At 38.1% G+C, this 20,987-nt stretch overlaps 1 protein-coding gene across 5 annotated transcripts in view; it reads right to left on the bottom strand.

Annotated features, from left to right (window-relative positions):
- Atg5 (autophagy related 5) overlaps positions 1-20,020 on the bottom strand; it is a 92,992-nt gene extending 72,972 nt beyond the window's left edge. For 2 of the 5 annotated variants that reach the window (XR_012449196.1, XM_020186859.2), the window contains exons 1-3: positions 19,758-20,020; positions 10,396-10,561; positions 4,983-5,110 (exon numbers count right to left, since the gene is read on the bottom strand). Coding sequence is in view for 4 of the 5 variants with exons in the window: in XM_020186859.2 (XP_020042448.1) it covers positions 4,983-5,110; positions 10,396-10,503 (236 nt within the window). In the remaining variant the exon portion in view is untranslated. Of the gene's footprint in view, positions 1-4,982; positions 5,111-10,395; positions 10,562-19,400; positions 19,707-19,757 lie in introns of those variants that run through there. The other 3 variants (XM_020186858.2, XM_074077623.1, XM_074077633.1) reach the window with 3 other exon arrangements.
- Between the last annotated feature and the right edge of the window lie 967 nt (positions 20,021-20,987).

The following is a 20,987-nucleotide window of genomic DNA, read 5'->3' as shown; positions in this document are numbered from 1 at the left end:
AAGAAATGTACAACATAACACAAAAATATCAAAGTTTATGGGGTGTACTGAAGCACTGCTGCAGTAGAAATGTATGACACCAAATTCTGTTAAAAATAAAGTAAGAAAAAACAGTTGGCTACACAGCACTGTAACTAAGGCTACTTCTCTGAACTTTTCAAAGTGGTTCAGATGGTAAACTTTGTTATGTATATTACCACAATTAAAATTGTTTGACTTGGTTTTTGTTCTTGATTTTTTGAGATGGGGTCTTGCTACATCGCCCAAGCTGACCTCAAACTCATGATCCTCCTGCCATGACCTCCATAGAGCTGGGATTACAAATGTGTACCACCACACCCTCAGCATTCTAAAGATAAGATCTCAAATCAACAACTTGAGTCCCTACTTCAAGAAACTAGAGAGTTGGGAGTGTAGCTCAGTGTAACACACGGTGTTCAGCATACACAAGGCCCTGGGCTCAGTCCCCAGACTGGGGTGTGGAAGGGGACTAGAAAAAAAAATAAAATAAACCCCAAGAAAACAGAAGAAAGAAAATTATAAACAAAAGAAACTGATGAAACTGGAAATAGAACAACCAATGAAATAAAAAGCTGATTTTCAAAAAAAAGTATTAAACCACTACAAAACCACTATCATAGCTGACAAAAATAAAAGCAGAGGACACAAATCACCAATATCAAAATAGGGGCTATATCACTACAGATCCTACCATCATTAAAAGATAATAAAGACAACTTTAGAACAGACAATTCCTCAAAACTCACAAACTATTCATACTTAAACAAGATAAATAGAGAAGATGAATAGACCTAAACATATCAAATTGAATGTAAATAAAAGGGGACCTCATGCATGGTGATGTACGCTGTAATCCCAGCACTGGATGCTGAGTTAGGAAGAACAGGCCAACCAGCTCGAGGCCAACCTGAATTACATAGTGATACCCTGCCTCAAAAATAAATAAATAAATAAAAATTGGGGAAGAGGATTAGTGGAGGAAGAACTACAGAGATCTGAACTCCTGGCTCAGGTGCTTTCACTAGAGATTTCTGTCAATCCTTTATAGAATTAACACACCATTTGAGAACAATATTTTCTAGAATGTAAGAACAAATCATTTCTAAGTTCACTGTTACCCTGTTACCAGATATTATTAACTCTCATGAACTTAAGATACAAAAAACTTCAATAATCAAAAATATCCTCAACTAAATATTAGCAAATTAAATCCAATCATGAATAAAATTACATACCAGGACCAAATGGGACTTAAGACTGTTCCAACATCAAAAATCATAAAAGTAATATATTACAGCCAAAAGCTGAAGAAAATTCATGTGCCCATATTACAGGTTGAACAACCCTAACCCATAAAACTGAAACACTCCAAAATCTGCTTCTTATTAAGCACTTACAGGACACCATGAGGGAAAATTCCATACCTAACCTTGTGTGATAGGTCACAGTAACAATCCAAGAGCACTGGCACTAGTCCTAAAGTTCAAAGATACAGCACATTCTTAGCATCACACACACACAAAATGCAGGTAAAAACAAGAACAGGGACTGGATATGGTTGTGCACCCCTATAATCCCACCTACTTGGGAGGCAGAGATGTCAAGAAGATCAAGGTACAAGGTCAGCTTGGGCAAAAAGTTAGTGAGGTCCTCAACAATAACAAAAAAATCTGGCCATGGTGTCATGTGCCTGTGGTCCCATCTACTCAGAAGGCATAAGTAGGAGGACTGCAGTCCAGGCCAGCCTGGAAAAGATGGCATGGCTCAAATGATAGAATGCAATTGTGAGGCCTGAATTCAAAGCCCCAGTACCATGAAAAAAAAAAAGTGCAAAAATATCCTCAGAAAGGGATGAGAGTGTACTTCAGTGGCAGAACACACATCCCTAGTATGCAAAAGGTACTAGGTTGGTGCCCTGCACCTCCCTACCCCCAAAAACTGTGAGGATATAAAACATAATGAACTTTGTGTTTAGATCCCATCCTCAAGATAAAATGTATATAGAAATATTCAAAAATCTGAAATTTTAAACACTTCTGGTCGCAGGTATTACACATTCCAGATAATCAACCTGTAATTAGCTCAGAAAAAGGTTTTGACAAAATCCTACCAAATTCATGACAAATATTCTCAGAGAATGACCTCAACTTGGTAGCATAACAAAAGGGGGACGGAGCCTGGCGGAGTGGTTCAAGTGGAGAACGTGAGGCTGAGTTCAAACCTTAGTACTGAAAAAACAAAACAAAAAAAAGAAAACAACCCTCTACCTAAGAGCATACCTACCTAATACATTCCACTAAAATGAGAACAATGCAAGATGTCAGTTCTTATGCCTCTTCTTCAACCCAGTACAAAGTACCAAAAGTCACTTCAATAAGGCAATAAGACATAAAAGCTCTACGGATTGAGAGGAAGAAATAAAATTACATCTATTTGCTGATGACATGACTATCTAAATAGAAAATCCCAAGCAAGACCTGACCAGGTTGGTACACCATGTAATCCCAGCACTTAGGTGGTTGAGGCAGGAGGATATCAAGTTCCAAGTGGGCTGTCAAAAGGAAGGAATTGTTACTGTTTGAAGCAAAGAGAGAAAAAAATCAAGATTTAGCCCAGGGGCCTTGGATTACACTTGTGCCTCTGAATGTTTTTCATTCTTCATACATATGAACACCTAAAAACACTAAAGGAAAAGATGCATCAAAACTCATTAATTATAAGGAGCTTATAGCATTTCATAAATATGAAAGCAGTATCACACATAAAAAGTGGTCACTCCAAAAACTAAAATGAAAATACTTGAATACAATTATTTTCACATAAGTTCTCCAAAAGGGAAAAGAATTTCACTCCTCAGTAGTCTTTCAGAAGGGATTAAAATAATGAATGTAGGAACATGGTATATTTAAGCCCAAATTATTGTTATACAGTAAAAGGAAGAAATAGGTCCAAACACTAGTTTTTGGTTATCATATCAGGAATACAAATTTATAAAATATAAGCCATATTGAATACAAAAGCAACTACTACACAGGATAGAAAAAAAATACCAGTTGAAAGAGGATGACTTAGCAATCACTTACTGTAAAAAGATAAACCAAAGTGTCTCAAATTTTTGAGTTTCTCAATCTGAGTAGGTTTTTGTCCTGACCCTAAGATCCTTGGCAACATTTCTTATTATCATGACTGGGGAACTATAAAAACACTTGTGGATGGAGGCCTGAACAATGTATAGAGCAGTCCCCACAACAAAAAAATGTCAAAAATTTCAGCTGGGTGGCTTACACCTATAATCCTAGCTACTTGGGAAGTTGAGATATAGAGGATCATGGTTTGAGGTCAGCCTGTGCAAATAGTTTGCAAGATCCTGTCTCAAAAACAACCACAGCAAAATGGACTGGAGGTATGACTCAAGCAGTAGAGCACCTGGTTTGCAAGTGCAAAGCCCTGAGTGCAAACACTAGTACCACTAAACCCAAAAAATTTCAACAGTGGTCCTGTTGGAAAACTTCTTTATGATAATAAAATTGAAAAACTCTTAGTTGTACAAATTTTTATAATATATAATATATAAGGGAACAGAATTTAAGTGCCTAGTTACAATAGTGATAGAACTGTCAAGTACCTACAATATATCCTATTGCTACTCCCCCCCAATCTTTCCTCTGCCTTTCCCTCTAATCAATCTCAGAACCATTGCTCCTTTTATACTTCTTTTAAACCACTTTCCCATTCCAATACCTCCAATTCTTCTGAGAAATAAAAAGAAACAAAAAATATTGTTTTAGCTATGCTACCTGAGGTCTGGAGCTATATAAGAGTCACAATGAGCTTGACACATGATCATAAAGCTCAGTGTTTTTTTAACAAATGCTAACATAACTGTGTGATGCCTTACCAGGATCACTTAGAGAGATGAGATTTGCAAATTCTAAACCACTATGAAAAATCTCTTCATTCTTAGAAGTTCATCAGCAGGAGGTAAGATAAATTCCAAAAGTTCACTTCTTGCCAATTCAGTAGCCCTTAGATTCCCATCAGGTGCACTAATTAAACCTAGTTTCCTTTTAAGTCTCCTTCAAAAACTCTTCATTTTAATATTCCCAAATTGAGAACAAGTCCATTTAAACCTGTTTGTGTTTTTCAAATTGCATTTCAATCTTGTCTTAGTCTGCATCTTTTTCATTCAATTGCATGCAAATAGAAGCATTTCAGTGCCTACATTCCCCAATACCTTGAACTAATGTTTTTAATATTCTCTCTGTAATTGTTCTAGTTTCATTAAATACTTTGGAAGCAGAATGACTAAAACAATAAGAGAAATACAATAAAATCACAAAAAAATTCATCTGGATGCAAATAAGCCCAGATTTGGGATTTACTTTCAATAATCTTAAAAATGACATAATATCAAAATTATTTTTCACACAAAAAGGAAATCAATACACTTTAAATATTCTAAGATTATGGTACAGTGGTCAGTTAAATGTGGCACTCTTGTTTGTACATCACTTTAGCTAATCATGTGAATGTAAGGTTATTTGTAAATAAATTGGAGACAGAAACAAGACTGAACAGTGTCACAGAAGTAACTTATTTATAGGGAACTTTTTAATGTATCTGGAAGAATCCATAGCCAAAGATTACTACATCTAAAACGCTACTGCTAAAAATATATTAATCTGTCTAGTCATCCATATGTCCAAAACGAAAGCAGAAATATTTTCAGCCAAATACTTCATCATGACTTAACCTTTCTTTATAAGCTAGACTAGTGATTTCTTTCTTTCTTTTTTGTGGTACTAAGAGTTGAAACCACACCAGGCAAGTGCTTTACCAATTGTGCCCTGGCCCCAGGCCTGATTTCTTTCTTATAGAACTCTTTACAACTATTTCAGGGCACTATACTTTTTAAAGCTAGTATACAGTTAATGCTTAATAATGGAGAAAAATTCACTCACCATTTCAGTGGTATGCCTTCATATTCAAACCATATCTCACTAATGTCTTCTTGTTTCATAACCTTCTGAAAGTGCTTTTTCACTTTGTCAGTTACCAACGTCAAATAACTTACTCTTGGCAAAAGCAACTGAAATGAAAATTTGTAAAACCATGTTTATTTACTATTTAATTTTTCCAAAATATATACTAAGTAGGGTTTTTTTTTACTTTAAAGAAAAACAGCCACGTCCTTTGCATGATTTTGAATACCCAACACAAAATCAGCTTCTTTTATCTAACACAAAATCAACTTCTTTTTATGAAAAAAAAAAATCAAAATTGAGATTTTGAATATTTCTTTTATTTTTTCTTTTTTGGCAATACTGGGGCTTCAAACCTTGATCTTCCTGAGTAGCTAGGATTATAGGTACCCCATCACTGGCTAGGGAGTCATTACTTTTAAGTATAGTTTACCACTTTACATAAAAATGTGGTATAATTAGACTTCATGCTGTTTAAGATACTTAATAATGTTAGCCAATTTAACTTAAACTTATTCACCTGGATTAATTAAAGTGTTCTAATAATAAACTCAGTCCCAATATGTACCTGGATTTATCAATCAGAACATCACACTTGGAAGGCTAGGAAAGAATGCTAGGGTGGGTAAAACCTTAACTGGAATAACAAGGACATCACATTCCCTCAGAAAACCTGAGGGAGTCATGGAAAAGTGGCCATGGTTGACAGGAACACACAAAGATATAAAAAGGGGAAGGTGGCAAAAATTCCTACTATTCCTCCTTTGTAGCAGTCACTCTGGCCATTTATTTTCTAACCTTCAGCCAGCCTTCTTTTGCTGGTAAACTTTTTTGTGACTCTCTCTCATCTGCATCTATGAATCTAGCTCTGCATCGTCTATCATGCTGGCTTTTCACAAGGTGATTTTTTTTAACAGCAAATCCAGTAGAACTACTGGGTTGGCAAAGTTTGTATATACAAAGAAATATTCTGGGTAAGAAACTGGTATTTAATCACTGAAATCCAGGATAACAGGTCCCAAGTATGTGGAAGACTGTAACAGTAGTCTAACAGACTAGAGGGACAGGAGTTAGGAGTGAGATTACTGACATGCTATAAATTAGCTATTTAAAAAGTAAATGTACTCTATCTAATAGGTCTACATTAGTAATCCCAGAACTTCAACTTAAAGTGACTACTGGGCATTACATAGTAATAACCTATTCTGCAGATAACAGTATTAATCAATTAATAAGTAAGAAGGAAGATACACTGTGACTAAAGAGCATGGCTATGAGCTCCTGATTTTACAGTTTTGTGCTATAACCTAAGGTTTATCCAAAGTTCCTAGAATTCACAAAATGATTTTCCAGAAATGAAACTTTCTTAGTAATAAGGAATGCAGAGCATTAGAATGCATTAAAACATAGATTTTTGTCTGCTTTTGTCAATGCTACATTCTAATGCCCAAAATAGTACTTTTTTGATAGGAGGCACACGATAAATATTTTCTGAATGAATCAAATGTCAAAGGTTAAATGGGACAAAGAGCCAAAGAATACCCACTCTTAAGGTAGAACCCATACTGAAAGGTACTTGCAATCTTCTGTTTCAAATTACCATGGGAGTAATCTATAACTAACATAAATATCCATAACACTAGGGAAAAAAAACTCTATGGTTTCAGTATAACTATACTAGTGTACCAACAGATACAATTTAACTAGCAAATATTTATATAGCTAAAAAGAAATAGAAAGCAACAATGGAATGACATCATTCTGCCTTTTACCTATAGAGTATACTTCTTATTTTTCTTACGTGTATAAAAATTGTCTCCTTCAAGTTCATTTTTTTAACACAGTAATATATCACTATTAAATATAGTTCAGTGGCATAAAGTACGCTTATTTCACACTGTGGTGCAGCCATCACCACTGATTACTTTTCATCTTCCCATCCCCAGCTCTTGGTAACCACCATGCTACTTTTTATCTCTATGAATTTAACCTCTCTAGGTACCTCACATTTAGCACTGTTCTTTGAATTCTTTTAATATGAAAAGGATTGACCATGTTTGGGGAAACTATTAGCTACTAGGGAATATACTATTCTCTTTATCTAGCACTGGTATAAAGTACTCAGTGATTATGACACTTGTTTTTGCTATACAGTTCAAAAAGAATACATATTGTATGAAGTTATACAGAACAGTTGTATTTCTGAAAAGGCACTCAATATTACTTATGCCAAGTTTTACTCAACAATTTTCAATTACAAAACTAGAGACTTACTTACCTAGGACAAAAATAGAAGTAAAATATATTAGAATTCTATTCCACTCCAATGTGTAAGGTATCATACTAGGCTATAAGGAAGGATTTAGCACTCAATGAGACAGAGTGACTCCTTCCTTTTGTGGAGCACAGAATAAAAAGGAAGATAGATACTAATACAACTTAATTACATGAGATGAATGTAAGAAGGAAACAAAGAATGTTACAACAGCCCCAGTGTAGTGGTATACGGATAAAAGTTCAAGGCCAACCTGGGCTATATAGCAAGACCTTGTCTCAAAGCAAACAACAAAAAAAAGAGAGCGACAGCCAACATTATCAAATAAAAATCGAAAAACAGACTCCATGTTTGGCAAAAAAAGAAAAAAAAAGGAGTCATTAATGATTCTGTCAGCACAGTTTTGTTAGACTAATATGAAAATGTGACTACAGTGAGCTAAGTGGTTTAAAGGAGACAATGAGTATAAACGACCTTTTCAGAAAGTCTGGCTGTGAAAGGAAAGCAAGAAGTAATGGGGCAACAGAAGACTGATGTTTTATGAAAGGAAGAATTGTGAGCAATTTGAATGCTAGGACAGAACCAGTGGGTAAGAAATTGAAGGTAAACAGGGAAAGCAGAGATGAAGGTAGACTGAAATACCACCAACCCTCTGAGGAGGCAAGAGAGGAAATCCAGAACGTACTTATGGGTCAGGCTTGTCTAGGAAGAACACTTCCTCTATTCTAACAGGAGGGAGAAGAAATGAATGCATGTGAATACAGATAGGCTTTGCAGATTTGGTAGCCAAAAATTATCACAAAAACTGAGGTCACCCATTAAGAGTGAAGAATGAGGGTCAGGGATATAGCTCAATGGTAGACTGCTTGCCTATAATCCCAGCCCTTGGGAGGCTGAGGCAGGCTGATTAAGAATTTGAGACCAGCCAGGCGTCAGTGGTTCACGCTTGTAATCCTAGCTACTTCAAGATATATCAGACCTACAACTATATTGGCACTTAAATTCTCACCTATCATTCAAAAATTAGTCACCACTAATGTTTTTATATATATGGTCTTCCTGTATATATTATGTATGCATTTAAAGAACAAAGTCTACATAGTGATAGTCTTAATATTTTCACTTAATGTTTGTTATGTAAGTCTGTCACCTGATATTCCTCAAAAACATAAATCATAACAGAGCATTTCTTTGGGGGAAGAATTAGGAAGAATTCAAGAAAAAAACATAAGAGAGTGTGGAGGCACACTTCTGTAATCACAGCACTCAGGAGACTGAGGCAGGAAGATTATCAGGTACAAGGCCAGCCTGGGCTCTATACTGAGTTCAAGGTCAGCCCAGACTACCTAATGAAACAGTGTCTCGAAAGAGAAGGGGTGGGGGGGGGGTACAGTTACTTATAAAATAAAACAATCGTCCTATTGTTACCAACACTTTGCCATTTTTATTTGATTAGGAACATCTAGAAAACAAACTCCAGTTCTTTTAAGTCTTTTCATATTCAAGCAGATTGCTTTATTTGAATTTTTAACTGCAGGAAGCATCAAATATCAAAGTCTCATTTGAAAGTGAACAGAAAAATGATTTCTCAGTTGTCATTTTGACCAATTCATATTTAAGACATGATTAGAAAGCCTGTCAATGCTAAAAGTTTTAATTAAACAAGCAAAAAACCTTGTTTGGAAACAAATATAAACGGTATCATAACCCATATTACAAAAACCAGAAAAAACACATCTAACAAATGAAATCTTTCTAAAAATAAACTATAACCATACTTTTTTCCTATGAAAGTATGGAAAAAAGTTTCCATATGAAAGTTTTTCTAAAGACAGAAAACTTGAGGTTTCCAAAGTTAAAATGATTTAAATGTATATGAGCTTGAGTACCAGCCACAAGACTGTCCAACTTCTCTAAAATTAGCATTCCTAGGAAGAAAATCCAGAGGATTTCAAATAGAATTCCAACACGAGTATGGAGAGGGAGGCACACAAGTGTCTGCCACTTAAACATCCGTTGCCAGATGTTACGGATGTAAAGACAAAACAGTTCCTAAGCCAGTAAGTGACTGACAGAGATCCTAAAGTAGCTTCTTCCAGCAGTGCGACTTTCACAGCTGGAGGAGACTGAGGAGTAGTGCTGCCTCCTCAGCTAGGTGTGGGAGAACACACAGGACGAACTTCTTTAAAGTGAAACAGAAGCAGCAGTCAACCACCTCAAATACCTTTCCTATCTTCCACATCCTCCCCTGGTAAACTATGGCACATGTTTAGAACAGAACTAGAAAAACAACAACTGAGACCAGCTTTGCCTATGGAGGCCCTTTGGTAAATATGCAGGACACTATCATCTGATTGACAGACACATAAATGTGGATTACATAAGCGCTTGGGGGGGGCACACTAACATAACACATAACATATTTGAAACTCGTTTGTAAAACAAATAATCCATTAACTCAAACCTACATACCTATGCACAGTGATTTTTTTTCTGGGGCGGGGCAGTGCTGGGAACTGAACCCAGGGCCTCCCACATGCTAAGCAGATACGCTAACATCTTGCTACATCCCCAGTTTGATACATTACTAATTATACATTAGCTCATACATAACATACTAGCTCAGTGAATATATGGACATATGTGTGTGCATGTATGTTCATCAGCTCACAGAGCTATAAAAATACTTGTCAAATTAGTTGCTTGGAATCACCTAAATATAAAAGAATCTAATCTGAACCTTATTTCTAAATAGCTTATATGACATAGCACTGTCATATAAGTAACACCCTCCCACAGACCGAACTCAGGGCCTTACACATGCTAAACATGGGCTCTACCACTGAGTTACACCCCTAGTCTAATTCCATTACCATATATTACACATGTATACATACATAAGAAAAAGTCAGAAAAGCATCATCTGTCAAGTGCACTCTTGTGCCCTGAGTGGTAGGATTAGAGGGGATTTAGTACCTTCTTTTTGCTTTTGTATCTAATTTTTCCCAAAGCATGGATAACTGCACATAAAATGTTGGATAACAACCTCCAGGTGCTTTGTACTTTACAAAAATGTACAACATTAAGTATCTCATTTGTCACCACCAACATACTTACATAGTATGGTTCTGCCTCCCTTTCAGTTATCTCATCCTGATATAGAGTGAAGCAAGTTGGAATTCGTCCAAACCATACATCTCGAAGCACATCTTTGTCATCTGTCATTCTTCCAGTGGTCAAAGCAGTACATATAGGCTAAATTTTTTCTTCAACCAAAGACAAACTGAAAACAAAATGAAGAGCATTAGTCAGATCCTTGCAAGGATGGAATGAAATGAAAGTTTAAAGGGCTGGTGGCCTGGTTCAAGTGGTAGAGCACTGGCCTAGCATGCACAAAGCTCTGAGTTAAAACCTCAGTACCACTAAAAATAAATAAATAAATTTTAAAAACAAAAAACTGCATGATCAAGCCAGGCACAGTGGTACATGCCTATAATCCCAGCTACTTGGGAGACTAAGGCAGGTGTTTGGAGTCAGTATCCATAATGTAGCAAGACTCCATCTCTTAAAAAAAAAAAATGGAGCCAGGCACCAACCAGTTTACATGTCTGTAATCCTAGCTATTCAGGAGGCAAAGTTCAGAAGGATCACCTCTGTTTGAAGGCAGCTTGAGTAAATAGCCAAGAGACTCTATCTTGAAAATATCCAACAAAGAAAAGTGCTGGCAGAGTGGCTCAAGCGATAGAGTGCCTGCCTAGCAACCAAGAAGATGGAATTAAATAAATAAATAAATAAAAAAGATGGGTGTGTAGCTCAGTGGTCGAGTGTGCAAAGGCACTGGGTTCAATTCCCAGCACTGCAAAAGAAAACATATGATCAGCATTCTTTAGAATAAATGCACAAAATAAGTACAACAAATTCTAAATGCAGAGTTACTTTTTATTTAAAAGGATCATAGACAAAGTAGGGCAAGGTGGTACGTGCCTATAATCCCAGCATCTGGGAGACTAAGGCAGGAGGATCAGAGTTCTAGGACAGTCTGAGCTATACAGTTTGTTCCAGACCAGCCTGGGATATGAGACTTTGCCTATTTAAAAAAAAAAAAAGTCCCTATACCACAAAAATAGCACTGGCATAAGCACAAATATTCTGGGTATGGTAGGAGGACATGGATTTTTTACCTCTGTAATATCTAAGTACCTTCCAATACTAATATTTTACAACTAGGCAACACTACTATATACGTCATGAGTAAATGCTGAAATACTGTTGATAATAAATGCTAGAGTAACTCAAATAAGTGGCACCTAGACACTATGATTCAATATTGTCATGCAAATAATATTTCCCATTTTCTCCATCTTTCATAAGCACCTAATTTGTAATTAATCACAATTTGTACTGTGAAAAAATTCTAAATCATCACACGACATCCCCCCAAACAATGTGAGCCTAGACAAATATCAATTATTAATAATCCAAGGAACTTGTTACTTTCATCTTTTCCCCTGACAATGCCAAGTACAGTAAGAGTGCCATCAATTAATTAAAGAGGAACACTGAAGGTCAATTCGATGCAAGGTCATTCACAGGTAAAATGAAAGAGGTGGGGATAAAACCTGTCCAATATCAAAATAACAGGGGACAGTCAAATCAGGATAAGAACTCTGGTACTTAAATCGAATCCAGTGTTCCTTTCACTATATACCGAGTTTTAACTTTTATTAATTTCATAGGCCCTCAGTATCTGTGGCTATACGGCACTAAGGAGACCAACGTTGAGGAAGATGTTCAGGATGAATAGTTTAAATAACTGAGGATTAACAAGGAACTGAGTTTTCCTGCATCAACTGAGCTACATAATGCGATTGTGGGAGTTCTGGGTTTTTTTAGGGGTTTTTTGACCAAGTATAATAAATCCAGAAGACAGGCTTATTGTATATTCATAGACATTTGCTTAGTTTAAGCAAATGTTACACATATGTAAACTTCATTCACTTCCCTGCCTGTGACAGGTTTCAAATTCAAACATCCTATGATGACACTGAACTCATAAAAAATTTCCAAGTTTACAAATCACACAAAATTAACTCACTGAAGATAGGAAAGACCTCATTACTTCCCAACTGCATTAATAGTCTGGTTTTTTGCCATAGTGCACACCTGTAATCCTGGCTACTCAGGAGGCAGAGATCAGGAGGATCAAGGTGTGAAGCCAGCCTGGGCAAATAGTTCATGAGACCCTAACTCAAAAAAACCCATACAAAAATAGGGCTGGTGGAATGGCTCAAGTGGTACAGCACCTGCCTAGCAAGCGCCAGGCCAAGTTCAAACCCCAGTGCCACCAAAAAAAAAAAGTTTGCTTTTTCAAAATAAATTTACTAGTGAAATCTAGGTTATGACAAGTCAATCTAAAACTGAATTTGATATAAAGGTAGTAAGCAGTGTTTTCTATAACCATTATAGACTCAGTAAATCAACAGAGAAAACAAGAGCTCTTTTACTAACAGACTTTAAGAAAACTTTTCTTGGATGGAAAGTAACTCAAGTGCAAGAGTTCAAGAGGTATACCAGACCTTTTGTTTTTCTTTTTCTTTTTTTTTTTTCTGTACTGGGGTTTCAACACAGGGCCTGGAACTTGCTAGACAGGAGCTCTACCAGTTAAGTCATGACCCCAGCTGGGTTTGCTTTGGTTATCTCTTTTAGATAGGGTTTCTCCTTTTTTTTGGTGGGGGGCGGGGATAAGGGGGTGGGGGTGGGGTTGCCCTGAGTGTAGGATTACAGGTATGAACTACCACACCTGGCTAGACTTTAAGAAAAATCTCATTACAATTTTAGGTTTTTTTCTTGTTTAAGTTTGTTTTGGTTTGGTTTTTTTGCAGTGCTGGGAACCAGCCCAGTGCCTTACCCATTCTAGGCAAGCTCTTTACCACTGAGCTATATCCTCACCACAGTTTATTATCAATTTTAAAGTTCAAAATTCACTATAAATATTTTCACAGGATGATTTTTCTTCTTAGAAGAAGCGGTAAGAAAATAAAATTCAAGACAATTCAAGCTTAAAGTGGGTGTGGCCACCTAAGGAGAGACATCTCTACAGACTCTAGCCTCTCCATGGCTCATTGGTATAGCACCCGCCTAAAAAGCGGGAAGTCCTGAGTTCAAACTCCAGTACAACCTAAATTAAATAAAAATATATATATATATTAAATTAATATTAGCAATATTAAAAAACAACCTGATTGGTCAGATTCCAAGAGACCATTTGAGCCATGTTTATTAGTAGACAAGGCTCACCAAAAAGCAAAATCTCATGCATGTGGGTGTTATCCATCTAGGCTGCCAGATACTTCACCATCCTTTGCTCTTCCCATGTCATTCTCTTCTCTTTCCATGTGTCAGAACAGTAAAAGGAGTCTACAGCCATAGCACCCTGAACACACCCAATCTCATCTGATCTCAGAAGCTAAGCAGGGTTGGGCCTGGTTGGTACTTAGAAGGGAGTACAGTAGAAGGAAACAGCCAATGCTCTCTCTTCTCTTTGATTCTGAGATATCACCTCAAAACCCCAACAATAGGTGTGGGTTTTAAAGTCTTGTGTTTCAGTCACATTTACCAAAGTCCTACAGTATTTTTAGGTATAAACCTTTGAAAAATGAGTTGGTATTTTATCTCCCATATATCATTGTTTCTTACATATGTACATATATATACATATATATATATATTTTTTTAATGGTCCTGGGGTTTGAACTCAAGGCCCCAAGTTTGCTAGGCAAGTGCTCTACCACTTGAGTTACTTCCCAGTCCGCTATATATTTCTTATAGGATCTCAAGAGAAGAACCTGACTGAGCCAAAACAGCTAAAAATACAATGTGGTAGAGATGACACAAACTTTGGAAAACAGATTTATGAAACGTAAATGATACCATTTATTGCCTCAAAATATGCACTCAAGTCAGCACTGGGGTGGGATGGAGAAAGACAGGAAGATTACAAGTAGGAGGCCAGCCTGGACTTAAAAAAAAAAAGAGGAACTCAGTGTTAGAGAGCCCCCTTAGTACTACCATAGGCAAGGCCTGGATTCAATTTCCATCACAAAAAAAAAAAAAAAAAAAGACTTGCTAGGCAATGGTAGCTCACACCTGTAATCCCAGCTACTCAGGAGGCAAAGCTCAGGAGGATCAAGGTTTGAAGACAGCCTTTGGACAATAGTTTGTGGACCCTATCTCAAAAAAAACTCATCACAAAAAAGGACTGGTGAGTGACTCAAGGCTTAGGCCCTAAGTTCCAATCCTAGTACTGAAAAAAAAAAAAAAAGAAAGAAAATAGACTCTAAGAACTATAAGAATAATCAAAAGCATTACAAGGAATTATAAGAATTGAAAGAGCAAGGGTGTGAGTTCAACTATGATATATTTTAAGAACTTTTATAATGTCACAATGTACCCCCAAGCTGACAATAATAAAAAGAAAAACAAAAAAAAAATTATAAGAGTACAAGAAAGTAATAGAGCACTGGTAAGATCATTTGACGTACCCAGTTATGTAGATGACCTTAGTCATTGCTGAGAAAGTATAAGAATCCTCCAAATCTACTAAATGTACCAAGCACTAGCACTTTCATGTCCTTTCCATGCCCCTTACCCTACAGCAGCCTTTCTACTTTGTCTTCCAACTTAAACATTATCTTTTCCTACCCAGCTGAGAACAGCCTTTCTTCTATGCATGACTCCAGTAGAATCCTCCCTTTCCTCACTGCACCTTTATTCTTCCAAGCTTGTGCTGAAGATACTTGTTTGTATGTATGAATCCTTCAGGAGACAGTAATGCACCTCCTTAGAGGAAAGAATCATCTTTTAACCTCTGTTACTCAGTACACTGTCTGGAATACAGTAGATGCCAAAAAATCTTCATTAAATTTAAAGTTGTTAGAGAGAGTTCATGAACACAAAATTACAATTGGTCCAATCAGAGTCCCCCCAAAACCAGGTGATCAAGTCAATTCAGATAATAAAAATCAGCTAATAGTATTTTAAAGTATCATTTAAAAAATCAAGTTAGGGACTAAAGGTGTCACTCAAGTAGTAGAGTGCCAGCTTTACAAACGTGAAGCCCATGCCCCCCCTCTAAAAAAGCTAACTTCAGAAAACAGTATACATTTTACATTACATGAGAAAACTATGTAATATTAAGTATATCAACTATTTATGGAGTGGTTACCATGTACTAAATACCCACGCCCTGTGAAAACTAGAATTATTTTCATTTTAGATAATAAGATTCAAAGAGGACAGATTTGTTGTCCAAGAATACACAACTAATAGGTAGAATCTGGGTTTAAACCCATGTCAGTCTGATTTCAAAGTGTACTTTGCTGTATTAGCTATTGCCAGCATTTAAATGTTCCCTGTCCTCGTTCTCATTTTTCACCGTTATTCATTCTTCCTTGGTAATAGTTCTATCTGTCTGTAACAATCCACGACAACCATTCTAGGTCAAGCACTTATTTCTTTATGCCTTAGTTGCCAAAACTGCTTTCTGGCTAACCTAACTTGAGGCGCTCCTCTTGTGTACTGCTACCAAGTAACTGCTTCCAGTTCACATTTATCAAACCTCATGGGCTCTCTTGCCCTAGTAGATGAAATTGAGACACCACCCCTCTACCAATTTTCCATATGGTACGCTTCATGATCTTTTACAGATGAAATTTTTAAGCACTTACTGTTGGGTCCATTACTGTATCAAAAACACTGATTTTTTTTTTTCCACGGAACAACCTGCCACTTGGGTATTATTAATTTTAATTCACAGGTGAGGGAAACTAAGGCTTAGGATCATGAGATATTTAAACACATTACAGAGTCAACTCACTGGTTATCTACTACTCTTCCCAACCAAAATTTCCTAAAAAGTTGGCACATTTCCTGCCTTTATTGATGCTATTTGCCCTACTTAAAGAGTATAGACAGTCCTCAACTTAACGTGGCTCAATTTAGGATTTTTCAATTTGATGCTGACTATGATAATGCAAAAGCAATATGCATTCAATAGAAGCTGTACTTGGAATTCTGAATGTTGATCTTTTTCAGGCTAGCCATATGTGGTATGATACTCTTGTGATTCCTGGCAGCTGCAGGTTGCAGCTCCCAGTCAGCTATGGGATCACAAGGGTAAACAACCCATACTCACAGTGAATGATGCTGCTAAGTTGTGATTTTCAGCAGGTTAGCCATATTAAATGCATTTTCAGCTCGTATTTTCAACTTACAATGTGTTTATTGGGACATAACCCCATTGAAAGTATAGCCATCTGAATTTTCCTTCCTGCCTATATTCTGCCTATCCTTTAAATTCCACATATTTTTAAATTCCTTGAACAGTACAGGATACATTAACATTTAACTCTTGTACCCCTTTAAGAATGCTCTTACAAATTTTTTTTTAAATAGAATTTCACTATGAACCTAGACTGGACTTGAATTTGCTATCTAGACCAGGCTGTTCTCAAACTTGAGATTTTCCTGCTTCTGCCTCCCAAGTGCTAGCATTATAGGTGTGTGCCACCATACCCAGCTTCAAAGTAACATTTAATTAGCTATATTCACCATGGACAAAGGAATGTTTGGGACTGGAAGGGATGTGTGGTATTATGGAAAGAATATGAGATTAAGAAATCTGAGTGTGGCTTCTAGCTTTGGATCTATCATTTATTATTGGCCATAGGATTTAAAAAAAAAATCCAGCCACTTCATCTCAAATTCAACATCTGTAAATTGGAAATTTATAGCCTTGTATAAAGTGTCAGCTATTATAAAATATATACCATTTCTGGCATTAACTTGGTTTTCTGGAGGGATTCTGGGTTTTTTTTTGGGGGGGGCGAGGAATGAGCTTCACATTTGCAAAGCTGGCACTCTACTACTTGAGTGACACCTTCAGTCCTTAACTTGATTTTTTAAAACAGTACTTTAAAATACTGTTAGCTGATATTTATTAGCTAAATTGACTTGCTCACCTGGTTTTGGGGGACTCTGCTTAGTTCTGTAATTTTGTGTACTCTCTTCAACAAATTTAAATTCAATGAAGACTTTTGGGCATCCACTCTATTCCAGCCAGTGTCCTGAGTACAGAGGTTAAAACATGAGTGAAATATGACTCTTTCCTCCAAGGAAATGCATTACTGTCTCTAGGAGGAGACACCCATACAAACAGCCCCTCTACTGGAACACACCCTCTTCTTTTGGCCACTCTTTAATCCTCTCTTGAACAATTCTTAAACCTTTTAAGAGTCAGCGTAATGGCAGCTCCTTGGGAAGTTTTCCCCTAAGCAACCTCCAGTCTAATTACTTGAGCAGTTATGTTTGTTATCTTCTTCCTACACTGAACTGGGAGTTCCTTGACAGTAAAGACAAAAAATTTCCAACTTCTGTTAAATGATGGGGAAAATATAACTATATTAATCTAGCCACTTTAGAAACTCTTCCACCTAATCAGATAATCACACTTTAAATTCAGCAAATTTCATTATTCTAAAAAAGGATTTTCCCTACATACTATACACCATTGTTACCATCAATCCAATTTTGAATGTCTAGAAATCTCAACCCATGATGAAAACTTCACGAAGTTCAAATCCTAGTACCACCTCCTCCCTGCACTCCACCCCAAAAAAACCTTGTAGAAATAAGTTTCTTGAGGGGCAGCTGCTTCTTGACTGCTCTATTTCTACATCTAGATTTGGGCTTGGGACAGAGTAGGTACCCAATCAACATCTGTTTCCCAATTTAGTCATTCAGCAAATACAAACCAGGATAAAAATGCACAGACTCCCATTCACGCTATCTAACAAAAAAGGCTAACCTACTACCTGGAGCTATTTTTAATGACAAAGCCCCCAATTACCTAGAAATTACTTAAATCATCAAATATTGGAATAAGTTTATAAACAACTAAAAATAATATGTATGCTGGCAGGTCTCCCTTTAAATTTACGAACACCAACCTCAAACGTGGGTAAGTCCTGGGTACTGTCCTACATTTCCCTGCTTCATCCACTTCCCTACTTTCCTTTTCCTCCCTTAAATTCCCACAATTCTTTCCCCAATCTTGCTCAACTAATGACCTGGCTTTGTACATCCTTTTATCAGGTTACTACGGAATGATTCTCAACTGAGATTTTAAATGCCCCACCCTAGGGTGGAGGGTGAGGAGAGGACCTTGTAAACTTCTCTCCAAAATGTTCCAGTGTCCCAGGGCTCAGTCCTTGAGCCACTCCCCAGGAGATGTTTCTCCTGGCTTTAAATATCATTCCTACATTCACAATTTATCTTCAGCTCAGGCTTCTGAATTTGTTTCACTACTATATACTGACATTACTATTTGGAAATTTGACATGTGCAAAACTGAAAATGATTTCAGATCTTCCTCCATTCTCCCATTACTGCTGTCTTTTCCACTCCATTCCTTAGTTGCTCAGGCCACAAACCTATCATCCTTGACTATTCTTTCCACTCTGACTCCTAGCTTAGAAAGAAGTCTGAACTCTGGTCATTCCCAACTGGCTTCACTATTACCACACGGATCCATTACCTGGAGCTTAACGTGAATAAATGCAACGGCCTACAAACAGCTCTCATTTCTGCCTGCTCTGCACCGTCAACCTAACAACCAGACTGATCGTTTATAAACTCCTACTTACGATTTACACCTTACTGAAACCCATCTCAATCAAAGCCAAACATCCTTACTTTCAAATTCACAATTCAACAACTCACAATCAAAATCACAAATATTTCAGTCAAACCCAAGTACTTAGTGTCAAGGAGGTTCATCGCGTGGATTCTGAAGTTTTGGAAGTTCGGCTGCTTTTTGGTAAGTCTCTGGGCTCTGATTAGTGAAAGGTATTCAATGCTTCCTCACCCCTCAGAATAGCCTAGAACCAACCCAGAGTCCTAGGTTCCTCAAGTTCAGGTATGATTTGAAAACAATTCAAAGTACACTGAAGTATATGAAAGTGCTTTACTAGCAGAAAACGGCTGCGTTAGCATTAAATACCATTCCTAAAATGAGACTACAAGAATGCCAGTGTAAAGATAAGTTGTCTAGATCAAATACTCACCGAGTTCTGACAGAACTGAAATGTCCTGTGAAACAGCTATGGTTTAAACAACTGTCCCACGAATAATGCAGTCCCCGAAATGAACTCTTGAACCTGCCTTTGGGCTCACGTTTCCACCTTACCAGGGAAGTGACACTCCCAGAAGGGGCCGTGCGCACAGGCCGGCCGCAAAGCCCGGGGACCGGGTCTTGTCAATCCCACTTCAGCCGGAGGAGCCACGGTGACCCGCCATCGCCGCCCACGGTGCACTCTCGCCAGTCACTCACTCACTCCTTCCTACCACACCTACCCGTCCCCTCACCCGGCCATCCTCCTCAGACACTTCCCCACACTGTGACACACAGACGCAACCCCTACCCGGAATGCCGGCTCCTTGTCCGACTTCCCGCACCGGTGAGGTGGCTCGTTTCCAGCTCTGCCTGCTTGACCCACACTGTCCCGCAGAGGCAAGAAAGCAGGAGTCCCCGACAGCCCGCGCAGCCGCACAAAGCACCGGCGCGGAGGTCGGAGCCAAGCCCGGTTGTACTTCCGCTCTCCGGTATCCAGCGAATGCAATCCGCAGCGCAGCGGAGCCCTGGAAGCGCACTGCAAGTCCAGTCACCCTGGGCGCCGGGAGATGACGTCACGGGACCCCACGTGGCCTCCGCTCCGCCCTCTGAGCGGCGCCCAACCCTAAGAGTTCGGAACCTCTCTTGAGCATGCGCAGATAGCGCGGAGCGCCTTGCTGTGGAAAGAAGGAGCTCCAAGTTCGGAGGCTCTAGACCCGAGGTTGGCGCCAGAAGGTAGTCATTGTTGATTAGGAAGGTTAATGTGACAGTTCCACAGGAACAGAGAACAGAGCGTTTTAAAAATACAAAGACATTGCCTTCCTTGAACGTAGCGTTCCACTCTTCCTGATGTCATAAAATCGCATTATTAAAACGTTGATTTTCAAAGTGTCTTTACATTAATTTTCCCAGTTGACCGCAACTTTTTTAGAACCTTAATTAGTAGCTGTGTCTAACCGAAGACTCCGTGAGTACTGAACCCTTCCGCCTATCCAACAGTGCCTGTCGTTATCTTCCTGTTTCTGAAAATACCAAGCGATAATAAACTTAACTTCTGCAGTGTTTGAATGGGATCTATTCAGAAGCCTCACCAGGCATTTAAGGGTTTTCTTATAATTACACATGCTATAATTCCCTGCATGCTAAGTAAATACTGGCAGAGACTCAAGACAGGTTCCTGATGATTGGCAAGATAAGGAAAATCGTGGTCTGGCTATGTAGCCCATGCTGGCCTTGACTGCCCCCAATGCTGGGATTGCAGATGTGTCTCAGCACACTTGGTTCCAAGTGATTATTCTGAAAAGAAGAACGCTATGGCTGGAGGTACGCCTCAAGAGGTAGCATGCCTGCCTCCCAAGTGTGAAGCCCTGAGTTCAGAACCCAGTACTGCTGTTGCGGGATATTCAAGCAGGGTAAAGGAACACCAAGGCTTTTCAGGAAGCAATATTTATTACCGTGCTGGCAGCGGCTCAGCGGATTCACATCCCAAGGCTGAACCCTGAGAACAAAGGGGCTTTGCCTTATATACCTTTGCAAGCAG

This window comes from Castor canadensis, chromosome 1, assembly GCF_047511655.1.
Source record: "Castor canadensis chromosome 1, mCasCan1.hap1v2, whole genome shotgun sequence".
NCBI lineage: Eukaryota > Metazoa > Chordata > Mammalia > Rodentia > Castoridae > Castor > Castor canadensis.
The sequence above is the reverse complement of the archived record's forward strand: the minus strand, read 5'-3'. Positions and strand labels throughout refer to the sequence as shown.